This window comes from Eumetopias jubatus, unplaced genomic scaffold, assembly GCF_037043125.1.
Source record: "Eumetopias jubatus isolate StellerSeaLion01/CBP00866 unplaced genomic scaffold, mEumJub1_p1.0 scaffold_15, whole genome shotgun sequence".
Taxonomy (NCBI): Eukaryota; Metazoa; Chordata; class Mammalia; order Carnivora; family Otariidae; genus Eumetopias; species Eumetopias jubatus.
In genome coordinates this window covers 56,522,609-56,548,141 of record NW_028274821.1, presented here as the reverse complement: position 1 = coordinate 56,548,141, position 25,533 = coordinate 56,522,609, and the positions used below count along the sequence as shown (strand labels likewise).

At 42.3% G+C, this 25,533-nt stretch overlaps 1 protein-coding gene and 1 long non-coding RNA gene across 3 annotated transcripts in view; one reads left to right on the top strand and one right to left on the bottom strand.

Moving 5' to 3' along the window:
• The window catches only part of ACO1 (aconitase 1), a 52,743-nt gene that overhangs the window by 23,529 nt on the left and 3,681 nt on the right, over positions 1-25,533 (bottom strand). The window contains exons 1-6 of one of the 2 annotated variants that reach the window (XM_028115151.2): positions 9,511-9,650; positions 8,605-8,723; positions 7,391-7,559; positions 6,170-6,307; positions 792-861; positions 481-664 (exon numbers count right to left, since the gene is read on the bottom strand). In XM_028115151.2, the coding sequence (XP_027970952.2) occupies positions 481-664; positions 792-861; positions 6,170-6,307; positions 7,391-7,559; positions 8,605-8,701 (658 nt within the window). In that variant the 5' untranslated portion in view covers positions 8,702-8,723; positions 9,511-9,650. Of the gene's footprint in view, positions 1-480; positions 665-791; positions 862-6,169; positions 6,308-7,390; positions 7,560-8,604; positions 8,724-9,510; positions 9,651-25,533 lie in introns of those variants that run through there. The other variant, XM_028115150.2, reaches the window with a different exon arrangement.
• On the top strand, positions 87-25,533 carry LOC114218169 (uncharacterized). The gene is made up of 5 exons (XR_015766881.1): positions 87-749; positions 959-1,073; positions 11,219-11,550; positions 14,883-15,095; positions 25,169-25,533. It is a non-coding gene; the product is annotated as an uncharacterized LOC114218169 (long non-coding RNA).

Here is a 25,533-nt window from a genome sequence, read left to right as displayed (position 1 = left end):
TCAGTGTGCCTCACTATGTCCCTCAAGCATAACCCAACCCGCTACAGTGCTGTGCTAGTGTAGTAAAGTGCTTTACTAGTGTAGATCTGGGGTCTGTAAAGAACAGCTATCTTTTCTGGATTTCCCTCCACAGAATTTTTAACAAGTATTTCTCAGAATGTGGTCCCCAGAACACCTGTATCAAAATCCCCTTGATTCTACACCAAGTGGAGGATGGGGTTTGGGAGTCTCCATTTTTTAACAAACAGCTCAGGTGATTTGCATTTATTCTAAATGTCCCTAACCTTTATTCCAGTTCATTCTTCCAAACATTATTACTGAGTGCCTACTAGGCATCAGGTACTTTTCTAGGCACTGGAAATCCAGCAGTAAACAAAGGCATGCAAAGTCACGCTCCCGGGATGTCACGGGATCAGTGGAAATCAAGCTACACACTATAGAACAGCATATATGGAATAGGAACCCCGGAACGATACTCACCCCAGCCGAGGACACCCAAGCCATCAATCATGGTAGTGTGCGAGTCCGTGCCCACGAGGCTGTCCGGGTAGTAAGAGCCATCGTGCTCGAATACCACTCTTGCCAAATACTCCAGATTCACCTGGTGGATGATTCCGGAGCCGGGGGGGATAATCCGCATGTTGCGAAAAGCCTGAGAACCCCACTAGAATCGAGAACGCAAAGCACACCATGAATACCCGCTGCGTTTCTCCGCAGCCCATCTCCTTGGCACCTCTCCTTGTACCCAGGTATATAAAGAAACAACCAATGGAACCAAACTCCGCCCGTACCTTTAAAAATTCAAATCGTTCTCTATTTCTTTCAAATTCCAGGTCTTGATTCTTCTGTAAACTGTCTGTCCTGTTCAGAGAGAAAAGCTAAATGTATAAATTTTAAGGCTTCAAATGTTACTAGTCGAACTTATAGGTGATAAACACACTGGCAATTTCGTCCACAGGCTTGCTGGGTGGTACTGATGCATTCATTCACATGGGAAAGGAGAGGCAATCGGCAAAAGTAAAAAGAATAATCATTATTTGCTTCAAGTGATCCCTACCACACCTTTAAACATGGTGAGTAGCAAACATTAAGTGAATTTAAGTTGAAACTAATCTAATCACAAAGCCTGACTTTTAGGAACAGATTCTAGACATCTGACATGTGGAGACGGCCAGACAAAGACAGGTAGGTGCTCCTTGGGCAAAAAAGGACTAGAAGCACTTAGCATTTACTCGACAAAGACCACATTCAGTTACCACACTGATTGTTTTCTCTAGGTGTGAACAGTCTCCAAGGTAAGTGTCAGTTGCTTTAATGGAATCAACTCCTGAGGGTGCCTTAGAGCAGGGGGCCACAGATTCTACCTCCACAGGCCAAGTCCAGCCCAGTATTTATACACGTTTGGCCCTGAAGCAAGCCAATAGTTTTACATTTTTAAAAGTTGTTAAAAAAAAAAAAAAAAAAGGATACGTGGGCAGACACAGTATGTAGGCAGCAAAACCTAAAATATTTACTCTTGGTCCTTAAAAAAAAATGTGCTGATCCCTGATGTAGAGTATGGATGTCTGTGAGTGTGTGTATGTGTTAGCAAAAAGCAAAAGGTAGAGAGAAAGGAGATGCCAACACAGGGGAACGAGGTAGGATAAGAATGCTGCCCCCGAACAGCAGAGCCTCTGGACCCTCTAGACCAGGTGCGGCTACTCCTGAAGGTACTCATCTCCTTCTCACTAGTACACTGAGGCCTCCATCCACATCCCCATTTCCAATGTCTCTGGGGCACCTGCATCAGGCATACCTCGGACACCACACAGTCAACGGGTCAAACCCTAATGCATGAGCTTCCTTCCCAAATCTCATCCCCATCCCCATCTGTCCGTATCATCTAATGACCTCCCCTCCCACCACTTAGTTTTTTACAACTATCAAAGCATTTATTCCAGAAATAGCCTAACTGGCTCCTGTCAGTCTATTCAGCCTACCTTTGTACCGTCACCAGAATCCATTCTCTAAAACACAGATCATGACCCATCTGGAACCTGCCGATGGCTTCCCATTTTCTACATGAAGTATGAATCCCTTGCCTTAAAAAACAAAGTCCTTCCATGTGACCCAAGCTTCCTTTATAAGTCCTCTGCTATCTCCTGGTCCAAACTTTCTTCAACTTCAGCCACACCGAAGCCCTCAAACTCTCCCAAACCTCACATCCCTCACGCTCCATTCTCTCCGTGTAGAGTGCCTTTTCCAGTGCTTCCCTCTTTGTAAACCCCCTTTGGGACCTGGAGCAAGTGATGCTCTCGGCAGAACCCTCTAGACTCCCCGGGTCAGGATGATTTGCTCCCTTCTCCGTGGTTACTACATTTACCAACCGCACTGTGTTCTTTACTTTCTCTCTTCTAAGCTAACCTGTTTCTTCAACAAATACTCGCACACAGTAGGTCTGTTACATGGATTTAATTTTTAAAAAGGAAGGAAGGCATCTTTGGGACACTGCTCTTAATCATATGGGGCCTCCCCTAGCTCTTCTGCTTGGAACACTTGTGGACGACCAGTCGGGGTCCCTTTCCCTCTTGCCTCCAACACTAGAAGGACATCAGAGCTTCTCCCAGCAGAAAAGCAGGGTTGGAAGGGCAACATTCACCCCGGAGAACGCTGGCAAAGTCAGTCTGACGTAAACAATGTGTCCACAGGACAAGCAGAAGCCAGAAATGCTGAGGCTGTTTTAAGACAGGTTAATTCCGGGTAAAAACCCATTTACGCATTAAAACAAAACATCTTTTTTGGCTCAAATTAACAGTTCTAGTTCCTGGAATGAATAAATGGACCTAGAATTCGGATTCTTCTACCACTCAGAACTTCCCTAAATTCACCAATCGACTGAGCTTTAAATAAGGTCTCTGAATATCAATGGCCTCACAGACTAAAGAGGAAATTTCTCCTTAGTTACATAATTTGAATTCAGATTTGGACGTATGCCAAAGTTTCTGAGTATTACATTTAATGGTACTCTAGAAATTCACAAACAGTATTTACAGAGGAGACAGTTTCCATACCCATGAACTCCAGTCAGAAATTGTTATGATATTCTTATTGGGACTTTTTTTTAAAAGATTTTATTTATTTAAATAAAATAAGGAGAGAGACAGCGAGAGAGGGAACACAAGCAGGGAGTGTGGGAAAGGGAGAAGCAGGCTTCCCGTTGAGCAGGGAGCCCGATGTGGGGCTCGATCCCAGGACCCTGGGATCATGACCCGAGCCGAAGGCAGACGCTTAACCGACTGAGCCACCCAGGCGCCCCCTGTTGGGATTTATTTTAAAAAAAAGGTTATTTTAAAGAAAACTTTGAAAACCTTAAATGAGTTAGGTAGACTTTCCATTCCTCAAAATGGTGAAGCCAATTATTATTATTCAAATCAGGCAAACAGCTCAGAAATACTTAAATGAGAATATTTATCATCCGAGCACCCCTTCACAGTTTTTCTAGCTCATTTCTGGAAATAGCTGGAAATCAGCACAAAGCACACAGTTCCACAAAAGTTGAGACATATCACATTTAATTCCTTGCAAAAACGAAGAGCGAGCCTGGGAGGTCAAATTGCAAAACCAAACTCGAGCAATAAAAACAAAACACCACCAGTGAAAACACTTCTAATAGAAATGTTGTCTTTAATTTAAAAAAAAAAAGTGTTTGCTAGATTTGGATATCAGTTTGGATCAAAGTCCTCCTCCCCTCCCCCCACCCCCAGAATTTGCTGTTTTCATAATAATGTTTTCAGTAGTGCAGTATAAATGAAAAGGGTCCATAAAAAATTGAAACCAGAGTTGATGGATTTCAAGGTTTAAAGAGGAAAAACAAATTACAGTGAACTTCGTGATGACCCAGATTCCTACTGCTTAATAAACAGTCAGGAGCTCTTTAAATTTTGAGTCAAAAGACTTCAGACTTTAAAACAATTCAATTCTGGGGCACCTGGCTGGCTCAGTTGGTTAAGCGACTGCCTTCGGCTCAGGTCATGATCCTGGAGTCCCGGGATTGGGTCCCGCATCGGGCTCCCTGCTCTTCAGGGAGTCTGCTTCTCCCTCTGACCCTCTCCCCTCTCATGCCCTCTATCTCATTCTCTCTCTCAAATAAATAAATAAAATCTTTAAAAAAAAAATTCAATTCTGTCCCCACCAGTCCTTTCACCTTCCAGGCAGTGAAATAAAGGTAAATCATCAACACCAGTGAGAATCTCCAAAAAACATAAAGTTGCCCCTGATTTTGTGAGGCTACTTTTATAACTTCTGAAGTGGGGTGTTAGGAAATATCCTTATTCTCAAATAGAATAACATTTTGTGTATGAATTTTTAATTTTTCCCTTTTGACACCAAACCATTAAATTGAGCTCATGTGATTTAAGGGAAAAAAAAAGATAAGCTGCCTAAGGATGAGGTTAGAGTCCGAAGGAAAGGGAACAGCTGCTGAGGATCTGTTTGTTCCAAGAACCATCAATTCAGGGGACAAGGCAGATTTCTCTTTGTCCTGAGTTTATCTGGTTTGGATATTGGCAACATTCATCTGAGAACAGCCAGTTACCACAATTCTCTTGAGGCTGAATGGAGCCCACTTAAATCCACAAGGAAAGCAAGTATTTTTTTTTTCTTTGAATGGTTTGTTTCATACTCTTAAATGACTTTTTATTATAAAAAACATAGCTTCTTATCGTCAAAATAAAGAACAGTTACAATCCCACAGATAAATCATTTAGCAGCTTGTCACCTCTTTTTCTAATCTTTTAATCTCTGTATAACTTTTCATCTAGCTGAGATCATGCTATACACACAATTTATATCTGGCTCATTGAGCTACGACACGAGCATGCTCCAAGTGTTATTAAACACTTTATAATTATAACGGTAAATGTTACCTAATAATTCACTTTAAGGACAGACCATAATTTAATACATCATTCTCCTTTGTTGGACATTAAGAACGTTTCTAGGTTTCCATTATTATAAATAATACTTTAATGCATACTATTTAGTCATTAAGCGACTCCTGAATTTCCAGATTATCTATGAAGGGGTAATGCTCAGAAGTGGAAATTCTAGGACAAAGGATATGACAATTTCTAATAATCTTCACACATACTGCTTTCATCGTTCCTAATTTATAATATTATTAGCAGTGTATAAAAGTGTCTCCCTCATGACACCTTTATAATTAAATGTTTATTTTCTAATCTTAACTATATTGATAAGAGAAAATGGTATCTCAAGAATTTAATCTACTTTTTTATTACTTCTGAAGTTGAAAAGGTTTTATATAGTGTTTACTGTTGCTTTTCCTTTTATTGTGAAATCTCCACTTTCCTTTGCCCATTTATCTGTTGGGTTTTACTATTTTTTCATGGATTATACACACTTTATATATTAAGGATATTAACTGTCATTTGTGGCAAATATTTTTTTTAAGATATTTACTGTTAACTTTGAAGTCATTAAAACTATAGTTCTTTGTTCTTTTATGCTTCATTATTGCTTTTAAATTTAGAAACGTCTTTCTCCTCAAGACATTTGATACATACATACTTAAATTCTAAATTTTTTGATGATTTAATTTAAAAAATAGTAATGCTTTAATTCTCTAGCAAATAATTAATTTCCCCAGCACTGAATGTGGTATAGTTCTTTCTTTCCCCACTCACAGTTGATAATAACTATTTAGTTATTCTTCTAGCAGTACCTGGTTGCCCTCCCTGTGTAATCCTGCAGTTACTTCTGCAACAGATGGAGTGTATTCCCCACCCCTAACTGAGGGCTGGACTGTGAGACTTGCTTTGATTTATGTCACTGGAGGAGAAGTGATTCTATGCCTGCCTGATCTAAGCCTCATGAGATATTGTGGGTTCCCACTGTGATCACCAGATAGCTGCTTTCTCCTTCAACCTGGGCTCCAGAAGAAGTAAAAAGAAAAAACCCCATACATTTAAAAAAACAAACAAACAAACAAACAACCTACCCACCCCCCCACCAAATCTTCACTGGAAAATCTATAGTAAGTTTGAGTTTTTCTGAATACATCTTTTAAAGACTTTCTTCTTTTGTTTACCTACATACACACACAAAGAAGACTTGAACTGCAAGATTTTGCACAAAACAGAAAACCCAAGTATTCATTCTAATCTCTCACCTTCTGTTGAAATCCACCTGGATGGAATGATCAATTACAAGATCGGCAGGACAGATGGGGTTTATTTTCTCTGGATCTCCTCCTAACTTCTTCACGGCATCGCGCATGGCCGCAAAATCAACCACGGCTGGCACCCCCCTAAGAAAAGAAAGCATTAAGCAGAAGACAAAATCGTTGAACAAGCATCCTTGGATTTGTCAGCTTTGGCCTCCACTAACAACACTGGCCATGAGACAGTTTCATCAGTGGGGCGAACAATGGATGACTCAGAATAGTGGAAGCTTCTAAACACCTTTCCTTGAGCAGACTTTGGTTTTAAATGCCAAGACTGAGTGGTACCTCTACATGCAGTTTTGTCATTGCATTAAAGTTAACAACAAACAGGGTCTAAATAGGGACCTTGGCAAAGCAGGCACTTAAAAACTCGGGACTGTTATTGCCATGGCTGATTCCCATTCATGTGGTGGGGTGACAAAGGCCTAGAGAAGATGCATGGATCAGACCTCCATCTTCAGACCAAATTTAAAGAAATGGATGTAATTCAGAGAATATGCTATGAATCAAATTTAGACTAGGTGAATCTTTCCTTTTTATTATTTTCGAGGATAAAATTTGCCCTCTAGACTGGTCTTCTAGAAAAATGAAATTTGGTCTCTAGAAGGAATAAAATAACATCATTTAAAAATGGAAAGGTATAGTGTCTAAAAAAACCAGACCATGATGGGGAGTAAAGACTCCTGGGAATAGCAGCATGTGAACTGGGGCTTGTGACCTACAAGTCTCCCCTAAGGGGACAGCACATCACTGTTCTAAGGGCAGCTGTTTTGAAACTGGCTATGTGGGTGATGGGGTGAGAGGGACAGAAGGTTCCAAGATCGCTCTACTCCATGCTTTCTTCCGCCTTCTGCTAGTATACTCAACACCGGGATCTCCAAGACCAAAGATGATGACCTTTGCCATTGGAAAAGGTGGAGTGACTATACATCCCAATGTGTCCAAGACAATGTCTTGCTGTCCAGGATAACACACCCCTTACGTTTTCAAAAGTGTCTGGATATTGGGTGATAAATTATACAGGCACTGTGTGTGTGTGCATGTGTGTGCGTGCACGTGTGTGTGCGCGCACGTGTGTGTGTGCACGTGTGTGTGTGTGTGTAAAGCTTTCTCTAAAGGCTGACAAAGGAGGCAGTGAAGAGCAGAGTGAAGTGACATCAGGCTCACGTGAAGTCCTGCAGTATGACGCGGGCAGGCTTAAAGGGCACTTCTATGTTCTTATGCTGCATGACATTCCAATTTAGGATATTTTCAATGTCATTTTTCTTCACCAAAAATTGATCACAGTTCCGAATGGCTGCCTCCAGGAGAACTCTGATAGAAAATGGTAAGCGTTCTAGGGAAAAAAGGAGAAAGCATAACAAAACCAACAAAAGCCATGAGACACCTTCTCATAAGAGCTATTTAAAGCCAATCTCTATATAAACTTGATACAAGGCCTCAGACTACTCTTCCAATAGGGAAAGAGGGGACGTTTAAACTGATTTCCACAGCTTAAAATGTAAGCAGATCGAATGGATTTAAAAGACATTTGGTACTAGAAAATATCCACAGACTAGGTAAAAATAAATATTACAGTTAATTCTTTCATAATAAATTGTTGCCTTACCTTGGATTCCAAAAACAGTTTCCCTTAAGTTATCATCAAAGAAGTCAATCTAGATATTTACTGTATTATGTGTTGGCAAGTAACACACACAAAGTAATATTTCTTATGAAAACTAGTGTTTAAGAAATGAGAAAGTAACTCCTTTACAACTATTGTAATTAAGACCAAAGACAGCCCCATGCACCTTTCAAAGGAAACACAAGCCTAAACACCATGTAGGATGGCCCCTGGTGATGGGTCTGAGGATAAGACAATGATAATTCATAAGAAAAACTATTTTGTTTATTTATAAAAGAAATGTTCTATCCTGATCTATGAAAATTATTCACGAATATTATTTGGAAAAGATCAGAGTGCCAAGGTAGAAAAGCAGAGGGTTTGGAATAAAAAAGACCTGTTTTTGTCCAATTCTACTACTCACATAGTTGTTTTTTGATCATGTCACTGACCGTCTGGGCCTTAGCTTCCTCAGGACTTCTTACATTTTATAAACATGGCCTATAGGTCATGTTATACAGATTAAATAATATATATGTACAAACACTCTATATACTATAAATGTTACATAAGTGTCACATGTATATAATCATTATTACTTAAAAATGGGCAATGTAAGAAAGATGTGTGTGTGTGATTTTGTGTGCTTAACTCAAGACCATTCGGCCATTTCTGCTACTCCCTCTCTCAACTCTCCTAAAGGCTAATTAATTACATAGCAAAGAAGATTCTTAACTGCTGTGAGAACAGTTACATCAGAGAGCCATGTACCTACCATATCTTGAATCCTTCAATTTATTCAAATTGAAGAATTTCTTTCCTGGTTGTGCAGGATCCAAAGGCTCAACAAGGTGTGCAAAGGGGTTGCTCATGATTCTTGATGGCCACGTGTCCCTGGAAAAATAAAAAAGAGAGAACATTTAATGTCTACTCTCAAAGCTGGATTTCACTTATTCTGAGGCGTGTTTGCCTTCTTTAACAATTATGGTACATGTTCACTTTAAGACATCACTTATCTTTTCAAAGTAGAAGGGCGTGGCATACATGACTACAAGAACGATATCTCAGCAAATAAAATGGGCTTCTGTGAAGCTATTGTGAAAGCTAGCATTTGCCTCTCAAGAGAGTATAAAATCCCGAACGTCTTTTGTCTTATGCCTACAACTGTCCAACTTTCTTCCACTGATAAGATATGCTCTGTCTCACGATAAATCCTGATACATGAGCAGACTTCTGAGCTGGACTCCTGTCTTTCTTAACAGGAGGTAAAAGGTCCATAGCAGACGACATGCAATTGTCCAAAACTTGAACTTTGGAAGTGGGGGCTCGGAAGCAGCTATCTTCTGTTATAACAGTCTCTGCAGCATTTGGAAATAAATGTGTTAATACAAAGTCTTCCTGGTTCACTTTTGCACATGGTGGCAACAGAGTGTTGACATCAGGGAATCTGTTACCACAGTGGGCATAAAGGCCCAAACTTCACAGATATGTTTGGAGGAGACCCTCTACCCCAGCTTCAGGCAGGACTTAAGTTTATCTTTGTATAAATTATAAGCAGCAAACAAGGGAGGACACTGTTCCTAGCCTCTACCACACAGATAAACAGCAATTTCAAATAACTGTACAACTCAGAGCAAAACACACTGGAGTAGGAGTTGGAAGACTTGCTTTCCAGTCCTACCTGTTGGGCAAAAATCCTCCAACCGATCCATTCCCCAACAGTCTTAATTTTGAGTTAAGAATAGTAATGTTTCTGGGGTGACTGGCTGGCTCGGTCGGTGGAGTGTGTGGCTCTTGATCTCGGAGTTGTGGGTTCAAGCCCCGCACTGGATGTAGAGATTACTTAAAAAGAAAATCTTAAAAAAAAAAAAAAAGTAACATTTCCCCAATTAACCCAGGAGTTTTATGAATACTTAAATATTCAACATATTTTGGGGATGACTGATATGGAATGATCAATATATTACCATAAAATGAAAAAACACATGCGGGCATAAGTTGAGTGATATCGCGGGTTCCGTTCTGGACCACCACAATACAGCAAATACTGCAATAAAGTGAGTCCACTGAAATTTTTGGCTTCCCAGTGCATATAAAAGTTTATACTGTATTCTATCAAGTGTTCAACAGTATTATATCTAAAAAATAATGTATGGACTTTAATTACAAAAAAACCTTTATTGCTAAAAAACGCTAACCATCATCTGAGGTTTCAGCGAGTCATCACCTCTGACCATAGATCAGCATACCAAATGCAATAATGAATAAGTTGGACATATTATGAACATTATCACAATGTGACACAAAGACACGACGTGAACAAATGCTGTTGGGAACATGGTGCCAAGAGACTTGCTCTTTGCAGGGTTGCCGCAAACTCTCAATCTGTCAAAACCGCAGTGTTTGCAAAGCACAATAAGATGAGGTCGGCCTGTACAGGAAAGACTGTTTGTGGGGGGATGGAAAGGGACAAGTGGTTCTTGTCTCCACAGACAGGCCCCTTTCTTCATTAAAACACAGAAGGGACTGGCTGTTGGGACAGGGGCCGGGAAGTCAAGACTGGGAATAAGACTCAGTTTCCACTGTACATCCTTTGATATTGTGTGCCTTTTTACCCATGTGCACATATCACTTTTTGAAAACTAGTTCCAAGTTTTAGAGAAATAGCTATTTGTGCATGTACTAAGTCCAGTGCTAGGTGATTCTGGGGAAAGGCGCTGATCGAGAAGCAGTCCCTGCCTGCCTGGAGCCCGCCGTGCTGGAGGCGAGGACAAGCCAGACGTCTGTCATGGGCACCAGAGAACGCAGGAGAGAGTGTCTTCCTGCAAGTGTCTGTGCTAGGAATTACTTCTTGCTCCTAGTAATTCCTCCAGAATCATCCCTCTCTCTGTGTCAAACCCTAGAGGGGGCCAGGCGCCTGAAATCTGCCAAAATTCTATGGTGAAACCAATTGCTAAGTTGTACCCATATTGGCCTGGAAGCAGTGAGGCTGAAATGTGTCCATTTACTTCCCCGGAGCTTACAAATGCCCTGGGCAGAACTTCAGAAGCCTCACTCCATTCCCGCTCCTCCCACCACCCTGCGGAGCCTGCCAGTATTTCAGGACACAGCGACCGATGCGGCTTCCATGGAAAATGGCTTGTGTAAAGTGCTCTGCCGTCTGCTTCCCTTTTTCCTTAGAAACTAGATAACTGTCTAATTTCACTATGTTAATGAACCAAATTCTCCTTGCAGGAGCTAAAAGAGAAAGGAACCAGTCCCTGGTTACTCAGTAGCAGCACATTAAGTACCTGGGTACCGGTGCATAAATACCCAGGGCGTTACACCATCTTCTTTAATTTTGGTGACATCTCTGTAAGTGAAAGCATATCATTATTTCCATTTTACAGCTGAGGAAACTGCAGCTCAGAGAGATGGAAGAACTTGCCTAAGGACATACATCTAGGAAGAGGCAGAGCTAGGTTTTAAATCCTGGCTCCTCCCCCCGGGCAACAACAACTATTCTAAAGGTGGTGCTGGATAGAGCTCACCAACCAGCCCCACAGCTAGGAAAAAAAAAAAAAAGCCAGAAGAGGCTCATGGGCCTGGGAAATCCTCCTCCTGGAACTCAGAACTCAGTTTGGAATCCTGGAGTTGCCTTTCCTCCTTCCCAGGGTCACCCAGCACGTCGGTCTGAGCTCGGCATCATCACATGTCCCTTGCACGTTTTACTGAGCCACAGGTCAGTGGAAAGCAATAGCAGCTGTGTTGTGGCAACCAAAAACTGGTTTTGCTTCCAAGTTGGGAAACAGTCCTTTCACACCACCTGGAGGGCTCTGGAAATCCCTCCCCGTTTCACTCACGCTATCACTCCTGTCTTAAATTGCTTTATAGGAGCTCCCCATGTTTCAGCAATCCCAAGAGAAAGCCAAAAACAACCATGTTCCAAGGAGGGTGGGAGGGAGAGATCTTTGGCTTGGGAACAGTCCAGACCCAAAGTAGAATCTAGGCATCATAAACGCTTCCTAGGTCTGCCTTCCCCTGGCCATCCTCCAGCCTCAAGTAGTACTGCAAAGCCTGCAGACTCCAAAACCACCCTTGGTCTGGGTTTCATCTGGAAACCCCGCCAAGTGGCCAAGGAGCCCTTCCTACTTCCCACATCCACATAAAGGGCACACACCATTGTTTCAACTCCTTTCTTTTCTTATCCTCCATCCTGCCTTCCCTCTGCTTTGTTCCTGTCCTTTTTCTGTTTTACCTAATCCCCATTCTATACTCCTAAAAGGGAGGCCTGAACAAACAGAGACAGTTCATTGTGGATTTTTTTGGGAGAGGGTGGAGTGTTAGCCTAGTTTTTTTTTTTTTTTTCTTTTTTTGGGGGAAGGGTTTGTGTGCATGGAAATCTGCTTGGGTGCTACCTTTTCTGTTCCACAGAAAAAGACAGGATTGCATGGAGGCAAAGGAAAAAAAAAGAGGAAAAGACAAAAGAAATTAAAAAAAAAAAAGAAAGTTAAGAAGGGAAATGTTATCTTTTAAGCAGTGATGTTGGAGAACATTTGGAGCTTGTGCCTCACGAACACTTGTGTTCAGAACCGTCAGACGGCTGAGCATTATTCGCCCCGGCCTGTGAATCAAGTAGGACACACGATCGGTGCTTATATAAAAGGAATTTAAAAAGAGACACTGCACTGTATTTGAAACCCTTCACTACACCTAGCTCACACTCTAAAATCAGGAAAATTATTTGGTTAAGAAACAGTGTCTTTCGAAGCTAACCCACCCTGAAATACCAGCTGGGTGACTTGTCCAGTGTCATGATGCCCTCAGGTACATCTTGTGCACGGATGCAAGGAAGAGTGGGCGTGGGAAGAGAGTATTGAACACCAGAGTTTTAAAGTAAATTACTAAAAATACTAAACATTAGGCACAGGCGGACAGATCTGAGACATTTAACAAATGAACCATGCTGCTGGTAAAAAAGGTACAGGGAGTTCAGAGCCATCGTTCCTCCCCAATCACAGTCTTGCTGCCAACCAGCCTTTGGTCTCAATTCTGGACATGTGCAAGTGACTCGGAGAGGCACCATCATTTGTGCTTATGTCACATGGCATTAACACCCCCCCACAATGCCCTCGGAAGTCCTTGTCCTAGGTGCTATGGAGGTGATGGGACAGAATCAGAGAATGCTGAGCCTTCTGGAAAGAACCTTAGAGATGTCATAGCATTTTCCTGACCAGGAAACAGAGGCCCCCAGAAAGAAAGTGGGGTCACTGGATTTATGAGTGGTAGACCTAGAAGAAAATACAGCTGATTTTTCTCTCCAGTGAAATGCAAATTTCTGGCAGGGGGAAAAAAGAATGCTTAAAATCCTTCAAAAGTAAAGTTGAAAAAAGTACCACTTAGGCACTTTCACATATCACAATCTTCTGGCGCTTCTGTGAGCTAGTTCTCTAAGCATTGACTGAGCCTTCCATGTGGTTCAAAATTCCAGAGAACTGAGTGACAGCTACACTTTGGGAAAGCAACTTAGGGCTAGGTTTTTAACAATCTGCCCTGGGTGACTGAGTTTATTCTGAGAGGCAGAAGAGTAAGGGCAAATAAATTTTACTGATATAAATATCAAACATACAATTCCTTACTAAGATTCAACATAAGAAATGTGAGCAAAGACTCACATTAATATAAGTGGAATAGAAAAAGTTGCAGAATAACATATATACTAGAATCTAATTTAAGTTAAAAACTTCAAGACTATTAGTATATATTCATTCATGTACACACATACCATCATATATGTAAATGATACAGAAAGATCTAGAATAAAGTTAACATTGATTATCCCTAAATAGAAGAAAGAATACATTGTGTAAAGGGCAGAGTGGGGTGGGGTGGGGAGGACTTTTAACCTCTGAATAGAATCCAAGTTTTGTTTTCCATAAGTATGCTTTCATTTGTCACTTACTTTAAAAAAGCTGGAGCAGTCGTTTTCAATTTTCGGATAAATACCTATAGAGGATATTTCATACAGGAAGAAACGGTGTCTCTATAAAACGAAAACTTGACCTCCTGGGCAGTATCTTTCCGAAAGGAAGATAGAACAGTTCCTAAAGTTCCTGGAACCACAGTACACAGTTCTTTCTTTAATAATGTCTGATGAGGATTTATGTAAAAGTAGATATGTGACTACTACTCTTTAGAGAAATCTGTTCTGTTCCCCAAACTATGTCCTTCATCACCACTGACGCGGTGCAATGGTTCCGAGAGAATCCAGGAATGGTTCATATTTAACTTTAGATGGACCAGGTGCATACTGCATACAGGTCAGCCATGATCAATGCAAGCGGGACCCCTTCCTATTCACCACCGTCTCCAGCCCTCTCTCCTCTCCCCCCTCCCCCAACAATCCCAGTAGGAGACCGAACTTGCTGCACTTATCAAAAATATTACACTAAGAAATAGATGATCATTGCAGAAACATTAGAAAGTGCAAATAAACAAAAAGAAGAAAATAAAAGTCACCATTGGAGTTTGGAGTTTGACTTAACATGACTTTTAAATGGATTAGCCATCACATTGTTTTGTGATGTTTTGCTTTTTTTTTTTTCACTCAGCAATACATCTTTATCAGGCCATCGTGTGATATTTTATATCACTTTTAACTGCACTATAAAAATCTTACAGATATACAAAAATTTACTTACATCCCTTGTTATTAAAATACTTAGTTTGTTTCCAAGTATTAACATTCAAACAATGCTGCAACCTTTGGACACTCTTCTTTGAGTAGGTCCTCAATCCATTTCCTCAATATAAATTCCTAGCTTTTGGTTCCTGGAAGTAGGGCAGCTGGGAGAAAGGATTTGCATGTCTCCATTCTGTTAAACATTACCACGCGGCCTGGGAAAGGCTGTGCCTATTCAGGACCCTTCTCTGAGGGCAGCGAATGCAAGTGCCTCAACCAGACAACGTAATTCTTTATTACTTTTTGCCAAATTGAGAGATTAAAAAATTAATCTTGGGCATTTCTTTAATTGCTAGTGAGGGTGGATACTTTTTCATCTGTCTCTTTGCCAGGTGAATCTCTTCTTTTGTGAAATGTCTGCCCAAGATGGCCTCCGGTGACCAAATGTTCTCATCTCTGAGGGGGACTTGACTGAGCTATTAATGTGGCTAAGACATGTAACCCTGGAGAGGCAAGACAGCCATGCAGGGAGCCCGAAACTCTGATGGGGCCCTAAATTTTACTCCACGCTGAGATACACCATGAACCAGGTTGGTTATAGCAAGGTAAGCGGCCCCTTTAGCTTAAATCATCGGCAAAATTCCCATTTGGTTCAGCGAGCTCTGCTGTTACTCAGACTGAACTTCCAAGCCCAGACAGCAATTGTGCAGATGGGTTTTGATGTGGGAAACAAAGGCAGAATAAAAATTATTAAATTTCCTTACTGTCTACAGCCCATTGACAAGTCTTTGAAACAGGCAGAGTGACATTCTTCCAGGGACTCAGCTCCCTTGATGTTGACACTTTGATAAGGGCAAGAGGCAATCTTAGCCCAACCCTCAGGATCCTGTAAGTCTACTTTAACATACAAAAATTCCTTTGGGAACTTCCTTTATCTCTACCTGCCTCCCCCCAGATACATGTTGGAAATCATCCTCCAAGCATATGACCCACCGATATACATCTGAAAGGTCTCATGACTGAGTTTTTACTAAACAATATTAAATGACCTTTCTCAGCAATAGGTAAGCCCCCTCAGGATCCTAGGAACCTTGTTTCCAAAATACCCGAGAGGCTTACACTATCCCTACCCCACTCCCAACTTGCAAGTTTATAATGGGCTGCTCCTCATGGCCCCAGTGTAGCTCTTTCTGCCCACGGGCCCTGCCCCCCCCCCCCCGTGCTTTAATAAAACCACCTTTTTGCAAGGTGCAAAGCCGTCTCAAGAATTCTTTCTTGGACGTCAGCTTCGAACCCTAACCAGGTGTGGGAGACTGAGTTCCGAGTCTGGGCAGCGCAGCGCAGCGCTAACCCATCACTCTTGCTAGAACATCTCGGACCGCACACCTGGCTGGCAGTGAATGCTACACCATGATGCACAGCCAGATTTGTAGAAATGCATGGAAAAGTCGACTGACTTAAGCTAAATGCCAGTGATCAGATACAGTAAGATTTGTCTCTTTGAGTCACTTTCCAGCCTTTGGAGTTTATCAATCCAAGATTTAGCTGCTTCTGTTGTCAGAGTTGAATCCTCTTAGGTTACCTTATGATACAGAAAGAGGCACAGGTATGAATGGGCTCTGCAACCAACCTCAGGATGTCCAGGCACCAGCAGGAATGGGCGGAGAAGAGTAATCCTGAGCGGCAAAACTCCTGCCAGTGGTGGGGTGTGGAGGACAGAGGTTTTGTGTATTTTGGGGAGTGGTGGGGAGTGTGTGTATCAGTTTCCAGGAGAGCTTGTACAGTTTGAAAGAGTTTGTAGGTGATTAGTCGAGAATGGTCTAAAGTACAATCAAGACATCCTCCGAACAGTTTCTTTATTTAGGATATCCAAAGACACACGAGAGTGGATTTTTAAAATCTATGCCAACAACAGAAAGAGGTTTTCTTTTCTATTTCGTGTGGTTACCCAACTCTCTTCCTCTCATATTTTCCTAAATATACCCATCCTGAATTTTCATGGTTTCCAACTCTAAAGTTAAGGTCACTGCATCTCTAGAGTTCACTTCAGTTCACTATAAGGAGTAGCTGTGCTTCATTTCTTTTCTATTTAAAGAGAAATTAATTGGTCCCACTTCCCAAACTGACTGTTGTGTATCTAAACATCATTCTACTTATAAACAACTTTTTGTCAAAAGTGAGATTCCAAGGATGTCTGTGTCAGCATAAGGAAGACTGAGGTCAGAACCATGCAGGCTGGCAAACCACCATGACTTGTCAACTGGATTTTTTCCACAAAGTGGGGAACTAGAAAGATTAGTTCTTTGCTTAACTTGACGTAGCTGCATCTGGAAACCTGGAATAACTAAGTATCTCTGGATTTTCCCAGAGACCAGGTCACGTCTTTGATCCTGCTAGCTATTCGTAGATTAAACACACACACACACACACACACACACACACACAGAGAGAGAGATCTCTTAAATGGGACACTTGTAACCAAAAGAATTTTGAATGAGAAGCCGTAAGAACAATTGTCTATTTGGGGAGAGAATAAAAAAAAGAAAAAGAGTAGTGCAGAAAGACGGTCTTGCAGAAAGGAATAGCTCTATAACAATATAACCAAATCCATTAACACGTCTCTCTTGAGCACTAACTATAGGCAAGGTGCACTCTATGCTGTAGAACACGAATAAGACTGTACCTTCTGTATCAGAAAGTTTTGCCATTATACGATGACTAGTCTTATGTTTGCTAAATTTTTAAATTATCAGTTTATTTTCACTTATTCTTCTTCTCATCCTGGACAACTGCTCAGAAGGCTGTACATATATTCCTAGATTTTTAAAAAGAGCCGTTAAAACAGTTTTGAAATGATTGAGCTCCATTCTGAATGAGCCATATAACCTTTCTGTGCCTCAGTTTCCCAATCTGTAACATAAGTTTAGCCAATGATCCTAAAAAATGTCCCTTTATTTTATTTTATTATGTTCTGTTAATCACCATACATCATTAGTTTTTGATGTAGTGTTCCATGATTCATTGTTCACGTATAACACCCAGTGCTCCATTCAATACGTGCCCTCCTTAATACCCATCACCAGGCTAACCCATCCCCCCACCCCCTCCCCTCTAGAACCCTCAGCTTATTTCTCGGAGTCCATAGTCTCTCATGGTTCGTCTCCCCCTCTGATTACCCCCCTTCATTTTTCCCTTCCTACTATCTTTTTTTTTAACCTATAATGTATTATTTGTTTCAGAGGTACAGGACTGTGATTCAACAGTCTTACACAATTCACAGCGCTCACCATAGCACATACCCTCCCCAATGTCCATCCCCCAGCCACCCCATCCCTCCCACCCCCCACCACTCCAGCCACCCTCAGTTTGTTTCCTGAGATTAAGAATTCCTCATATCAGTGAGGTCATATGATACATGTCCTCCTCTGACTGACTTACTTCACTTAGGGTAATACTCTCTAGTTCCCATCCACGTTGCAAATGGAAAGATTTTGTTGTTTTTTTTGATGGCTGCATAATATTCCATTGTGTATATATACCACCTCTTCTTTATCCATTCATCTGTCGATGGACATCTTGGCTGTTTCCACAGTTTGCCTATTGTGGACATTGCTGCTATAAACATTGGGGTGCACGTGCCCCTTCGGATCCCTACATTTGTATCTTTGGGGTAAATACCCAGTAGTGCAATTGCTGGGTTGTACGGTAGCTCTATCTTCAACTAAAAAAGTCCCTTCTAAGTGAAAAAAATTCTATGATTCATTCACTCATATTCAACACATTGCTATTAACCATCCAATATGTGCCAGGAACTGTTTTAGGCCCTGGGGAAATACCCAGGAACAAAAGTGACAAAGTCCCTGCCCTTGTGATGCTTCCATGAGGAAGGGGGGAGTAGGGGAGGGAGAAAGACCATACAACTAAAAAAATACACGAACAGAATGTCAGAGGGCGACGAGCTCTGTCGATAAGCAGGATGAGGCCATTATGGAGTGTTGGGCCACAGAGGGTACTAGGAGATCACAGGAGGTCTCACTGCTACGGAGCCACTGAGCAGAGCCTTGAAGGAAGTGAGGGGACGAGCTACCGACGATCTGGAGGAGGGGTGAGATCATGTGCAAAGGCCCTGAGGTGGGTCTGAGGGAAGGCACGAAACCAGACTCAGGTGAGTGAGGGCAGAAAAGGAGAGAAGGTGTAGAGGCAGCAGAATTGGCCACTGTAGGAACTGTGACTAAAGACAAACTAAAGACAGAAGGAGCACTGTCCTAGTTTTACACTTGGTTTAAACTGGAGATTTCCAACATCAGAATTTGTTAAAGTCTGATACGAAATTAAGTCATAACATGAAAATACGAGATGGCATTTAAAAAGTAGCTACTTCCTGAAATCTAACCCTTCTGTTTCCTTGAACTTCATTATTAAGTAACCCTGGAAATTTTTAACGATGTACCATAAAAATGATCATGACTCACTCGGCAGATGTATACAGCCACCACTGCCAAAGGCAACAGTGAGGATGTGGGGACACGGGCCATGGCCACCGCACTGTCTGATCCAACAGCCCCTGTCTCATGAAGACTCCCGGTTCTCGGCTTGCCGGCTACGCCAGCACATCATGTCTGATTCCCAAAGGAGAAAGGCTTCCCTGACACATCCTTCAAGCTTATTTTAAACTAACTGCAATAGCACAAACTCGAAAGAACAGAAATAGTTTTAATTTCTGATATCACTGTGGTTTCACAAGGTTTTCACAAAAAGTTTCACAAGTACAAGCAGTTTCACAAAAAGTCTTGTGAACTTCAGAATTCATATTCCAGAGATGCACTGAGAAGAGAAAGTCATCATGGGGTCATAAAACATTTGGCCAGAAAGGAAAGGAAGAAGTAGGGCAGGGCCCGCCCCCCACCCAGGCCTCCTGACCCAGGCCTCTGCCTCTGACCTCATCCTGTCCTCATTAAGGTCAGTCCTCAGCTCCTTCTCGGAATGTGGGTCCCCTACCCGGTATCAGCCCACAGTGCTCAGTGGGGCTTCAAAAATGACACCTGCAGACACCCCAAAAATGACATTTGCAGAACCATGTCCTATTGCATCTGACTTCTGAGAGCAGGAGGAGTGGGGTAGGCAGACAACTGTGTTTTTAAAAGCATGACAGAGCAGGCCTGGTTGACAGCCATTCTTTAAGAAAGCTGCCTGATTTCCTTGAGCTCCTGAGCTAATTTTGTAGATGTTTGGTAATGAACTTTTCTAACCCAAATTTTAGGAAATAGAAACAGTGTCAGTGCAAAAGGTAGGGTGTCAGGCTGCCAGGGTCTCATAGGGCGGCCTTGATCTCCATGAATTCGCCCGGTTTCTGAGGTCGTCTATCCCCACCCACCTCAGAATTGCTTGGACTCAAGAAGGATGACTCACGCTAGTAGAGCTCCCAGAAGCGTGAGTTATAAACCCATTATTTGCTGATTTTCCAGAAGAAAGGCAATTGCCGGAGGGACCCGATGCTCCTGTTTTTGGACCATCACGTTCTTCCCCCATTGGCAGTACAGCGATGTGGTCAGGAGCTGGAACTCTGAAGCTCAACTGCAGGCTTGTTGAGAGGCGGAACTGAAACTCAAAATCAAGTACGCCAGACTCTGGAGCCCATCTGTTAGGCAGCTCTGCCCTAGTTCCATCAGTGGCCCACACAGCGACATGGCATCTGTCTGCAATTGCCACCTCACTGCGTCAAAGATGTGACAAGTAATAAGACAGCATCAGACGTGGCTGGTACCTGAGCCTCTCTGGGTTGAGAAGGGATGTAAGTTCACTCATACACGTGACTTTCACGGACCACTGGGATAAACAGATAAAAGTCCCCACTGCTCTCGAGTCACACACAGACTGCTGAGGAGTTAATGGCAGCTACAGCAGGGGTGAATGGTGATACAGAAGCCTCTAGGGAGAGCAGCTAATTCAGCCTGGGAACAGGGGCACAGGGAGGCCTCCAGGCACAAGCAACACCATCCACGAGCCTCCCAGAACTACACGGACGGTGGGAGTCACTGAAAGAATATTCTGGGCAGAGAAAACAGGACTTGTGAAGGCATGGAAGTGTGACCCTGTGGGAGTCAGGAAGTCCCAGGCAGACGAGGTACAGGGTGCGTGCAGGCGGAGCTAAGACAGGCGGAAAAGAGAAGGGCAGGGTCTACATCTTGGGGAGCCTCACCAAAAGGCTCAGATTCATCCTGAAGACAGGGGGCACCATTAAAGGATTCTAGGCTGGACTCCTGAAGACCTGATTTGATTGTCCAAGATCACTCGGTAGTCACAGGGACTGCCTCAGGGGAAGGATGCTGACTGGTGCTGGGGAGGCAGGTTTCAGCGCTGTGACAGTCACCAGGTCAGAAAATGAGGTCAGAGGCAACAGATGCCAGCGAGAGTTAAGCAAGCAGAATGGACTGAGGATGAGAGATGAAGAAGAGATCTAGGACAGCTCCCATGTGCCTCATTTGGGCAAACTGGCAGAGCCAGTGACGGAGACCGGAGCCAACATATCAGTTTTAGCTATGGTGACTTGGGGATGAAGACATCCAGCAGGGAGCTGCCTAGGTGGGTCTGGAGCTCAGGAGCTCTGGGCTGGGACAAAAGTGCAGAAGAACGGCAGCAGGTGTAGGCATTACGTCATGAGTGCTCCAACAATCCATAAGCACTGCAGCTGGGGACATGTGCTGGGCGCCTGTGGGGTGCCAGGCACCTCGGCCACGTTGTCTAATGTGGTCCGTTAGCGATCCTGTGAGAAAGGCATCACCATCCTGTTGTACCAGCAGGAAGACTGAGGATTAGAGGGGTTAAGTAAGCTGCCAAGGCCTTGTGCTGTTAAGTGGCCAAGCCTGGAGTCAAACCAGGCCCCGGGATGCCGGGGCTGACTCTTGCACCATGTTGCCTCAAGTCGGCAGCACAAGTGATAGAACTTATGGTCACTCCTCATACAAAAACCCAAATTAACCAAATGGATTTAAAAAATGAAATCTCATATTAAAACAATCTTCACACTCCAAGGTACATTTGTCAAGACTAGAAAGTCAACCTCTCTTTCCCCTAAGATATCCTTGATTTTGACAAAATCGGCATGATAGGTAACTTTGAAAGGATGAGTTGATGTCAGTAATACAGATAATGCCAGCATTTAAAATGCAACTGATGGGGTGCCTGGGTGGCTCAGTGGGTTAGGCATCTGACTCTTGATCTTAGCTCAGATCTTGATTTCAGGGTTGTGGGTTCAAGCCCCACATTGAGTTCCACGCTGGGTGTGGAGCTTACTTAAAAAAAAAAAAATGCAACTGATTCCTTCACTGAGCAAATAAAGCTTTTATGCAACATACCACCCTTAAAACCAATCCTGAGCCTCGTCCTTCTGCCACCACTATTACTTTCTATATGCCTCTCCTAGTCTAGCTCTTGCATATAACAGACCGTCAGCAATGATTTATTCACCTCTCCTCTTCTCAACCAAAAATTCAAACCTGGTGATCATGTAGGAGGATACTCTTAGACTGACACACCTTCTTCATGAACTACACTACAGTGTATACTTTGCTTTGTAATTTTATAATAATGGTCATAAAAGGATGATGAGGATAAGGAATTAACTAAGTCTTCCATACAAATCTGTTTGAGCAAGAGCCCAGGCAAGTCACACTATCCAAAGATGGGCTTGCCCAGAGTGCTCCTTAAATCAAGAAAGGACAATGAGAGAGAACCACACCAGTACGTATGCACAACAGCCTTGCTAATTCATCAGAAGGTGAATTGATTCTTACAACAAAAGACTAAGGCAGAACATGAGGGATCTGAGAAACGACTCGTTCAGAAAGTACGAGATCACTTCGGTGGTTCTACAGCATTAAGGGATACATAACTTACCTCGACAACCTGGTCTGTCTCCCAAAGACATATAATATTGAAAAAGACAGTTTCCTATCTTTGCCCATTTGCAACATCTAATCCCAAAGCCCTTTTGGTTTCCAATCCACGCTTAAACCGAAATCTTGCCTCAGGCAAGATGCACTCCATCTCCCTAAACCTAAGTTTGCGTATTTGCAGATTTAAGGCAACAATACTTGCCCTGCACTCCTCTGCCCCGCTCCCGAGGGCTGCCGTGATAGCAGGGGATAGGTGAAAGCACAGAGTACACAGGGAACTCCATACCTGTGAGCCACCGTTATTCACGAGACTGGTATCAACTGACTTCATGGGGCATGTGGGTCCTACATGTAGCCTGTTTCTTTTACTGAAAATTTAAATCTACATTTTAAAACACAATGGATATTCTAAAATATAGTCAGGGTCACTCTTACCTAACTGGGGTAAAAAAGCATTCTAAAAGGAGAGAAGAGCTACGGGCTCCAGGTATATATGTGAAAAAGGGACAACAGACCATAAAGAAAAATTATTATTTTCCTCAAAAAAAGTTGCCTTTCTATATTGGCCCAAATTGAAAATTCTTTTCATCACAATTCTTTAAAGTCTTTTAAAGTCCTTGCAGGCGAGGGGTGCCTGGGTGGCTCAGTCGGTTAGGCCTCCGACTTTTGATTTCGGTTCAGGTCACGGTCTCAGGGTCCTGGGGTAGAGCCCCCCTTGGGCTTCATGCTCAGTGCAGTCTGCTTATCCCTTTCCCTCTGCTCACCCCCCCATAATTAAATAAATCTTTTAAAAAATAAAATAAAATAAAATCCTTGCAGGTGAGATAAAATGCTCTTGGTCCTAAGCTATATCTGAACATTTTCCGTTTAATGTGATGCGTTTCTTTTATAATTGAAAATTTTCCTCAACGAACTTAATCAAGTCAAATTAATTTAGCGGATATTTCTGAGCCTCTTCCCTGCATTAAGCACTGTTAAATACCACCGGAGAGAGGGAGGTCAGGAAAATACTCATTGTTTCATAAGAACAGTACAATCTAACAAGGAGATAAGCACACAACTAACTATAATATGTTACGGGTCATAAGAAAGTGCAGGAAAGAGGCAGCTATGGTCGGGGGAATTGAGAAAGGCTTTACCGAGCACTGGGAGAAGGAATGAGGGCAGACTGATCTAGACTGGTAGGTATAGATGAACCAAGACTGGCTAAACGTTCCTAATTGTTGAGGCTGGGTTTATACTCTCTCTACTTCTTCGTATATCTGAAATTTTCCATTAAAAATAGCTAAAAAAGAGGGGCTCCTGGGTGGCTAAGTCAGTTGTGTCCAACTTTTGATGTCAAGGTCCTGAGGTCAGCCCCACATTGGACTCCACACTGGGCATGGAGCCTACTTAAAAAAAAAAAAAAAAAAAGAAACAAGGCCATTTATTCTAGGAAGATGGTCAGCTGATAGCTCCTCAGGTAATGGCATGAATCCTATGAACTTTCTAATCTCTGGGTCACCTGGAGGGAGAGGGAGGGGCTGAGGTTGTAGCCGACTCCACAGGGAAGGGGACAAGCACAATGTGACTGAGGTTGGTCAGGGGGCCCGTTTTTGGTTCCCCAAGCCTCTTGCTCCATACTTGTTTCTCTACTTCCTACCGGGAGCAAGGGATTAAGCAGGCTCTGCCCCAGGGCAAGTCAGGAGTAACTGAGTCTAAGAAAAATGAAGGCAACTGTGTTGTCCCCATTATACAGGTAACTGGGTGGTTACTTTTGGTCCTATCAAATTTAATAGTTGTTCAAATTTAATGCTTCTATCAAACGTAATACTTGTTTAATACATGCTAGAAAATACTGATTAGCAAAGTGAAGAAAATTAAAAAATCAACTGTATCCCACCAGTAAGAAAAAAACCACTCAGCATCTGGCATATCCTTTGCCTTTGTGCATGTGTGTGCATGCCCGTATACCCATGCACATGCTTTCTCTCCTCTAAGAACAGGAAGGACCACAGGAAAATATTCCTGGGTAACACGGTTTTAAGTGTAAAAACTATACTTCATGACAGCTCATGAAACAACATTTTACAACACTAGTTTAAGGGCTGCATAGTAGTCCATTAAAGAACACTCGTCTGGTACTTGTGGTCTTGGACAGGGGCTTAAGTCGTCTAATAAAATGTTTTGATCTGAGAGGCCTCTCTTCCAATATTATTTTGAATCAATATATATAGTAGTATATATACTAGTGAACTGTGATGTGACAGTTAAAATAATTTGTTTTCTTAGGGGAGAAGAGGTGGTGGTAATATTCTTACCACAGAAATAATCTTATTTTCCTTTAAAAAGTATAGGTTGTTGGGATTTTAGTTTTTTGTTTTATTTTTAGGTTATAAAAGCAATACATGAATGGTGCAGGGTAGGCAAACACACAGTATTACAAAGAGTAGTAAGTAAAAATTCCCATTTTTTTTCTACCCCATTTCACTGCCCAGAACTGGCTCCTGGTAAGAGCTTGGCATGTCTGTCTTCCAAACATTCATAAGGCTATTTTAAACACATGGAACAATAATCGCACAGCCACATATCCTAGGTACATATATAAATATACAAATATGCATGTATACATATGCATACACACAATGTACATATACAGTGTATGTAACATAAACACATACAATGACAATTTTCCTTCCTTTTTTTTAAACACTTCTTTTGTCCCTCTCCTTGGAATCAGAATAGCTATTAGAGGCACTACTGGTTTTTGCATAAGAACACCCCAAATTCACATGCTGGCTTAGATTGCAGGTCTATCAATCCCAGCATCTGCCGCGGCTCCTGAGAGAGAGGCAGTTGGGAATAAAGACACCCTCCCCTCCTCATCGTCCATCGCTGTGTCCTCAAAACGTGAACATACTTGGCCTTTATTTAAACAACCTACTATGGATGCTTTTTCAATCGATTCCAAATCCTTTGCGGTTGCCACTTCTAGCTATACCTGTCTTCGAGCACCAAATCTGTGGTATTCACGGATAAAGCCCTAAAGAATGTACTTTTCCATGAAATTATCTCCTCGAAGGCGTGGCTCCTGTTCTGACATTCTAAGATGGGACTGCAAACTATGGCCCAGCCCCTGTTTTTGTAAATAAAGTTTTATTGGAACCCA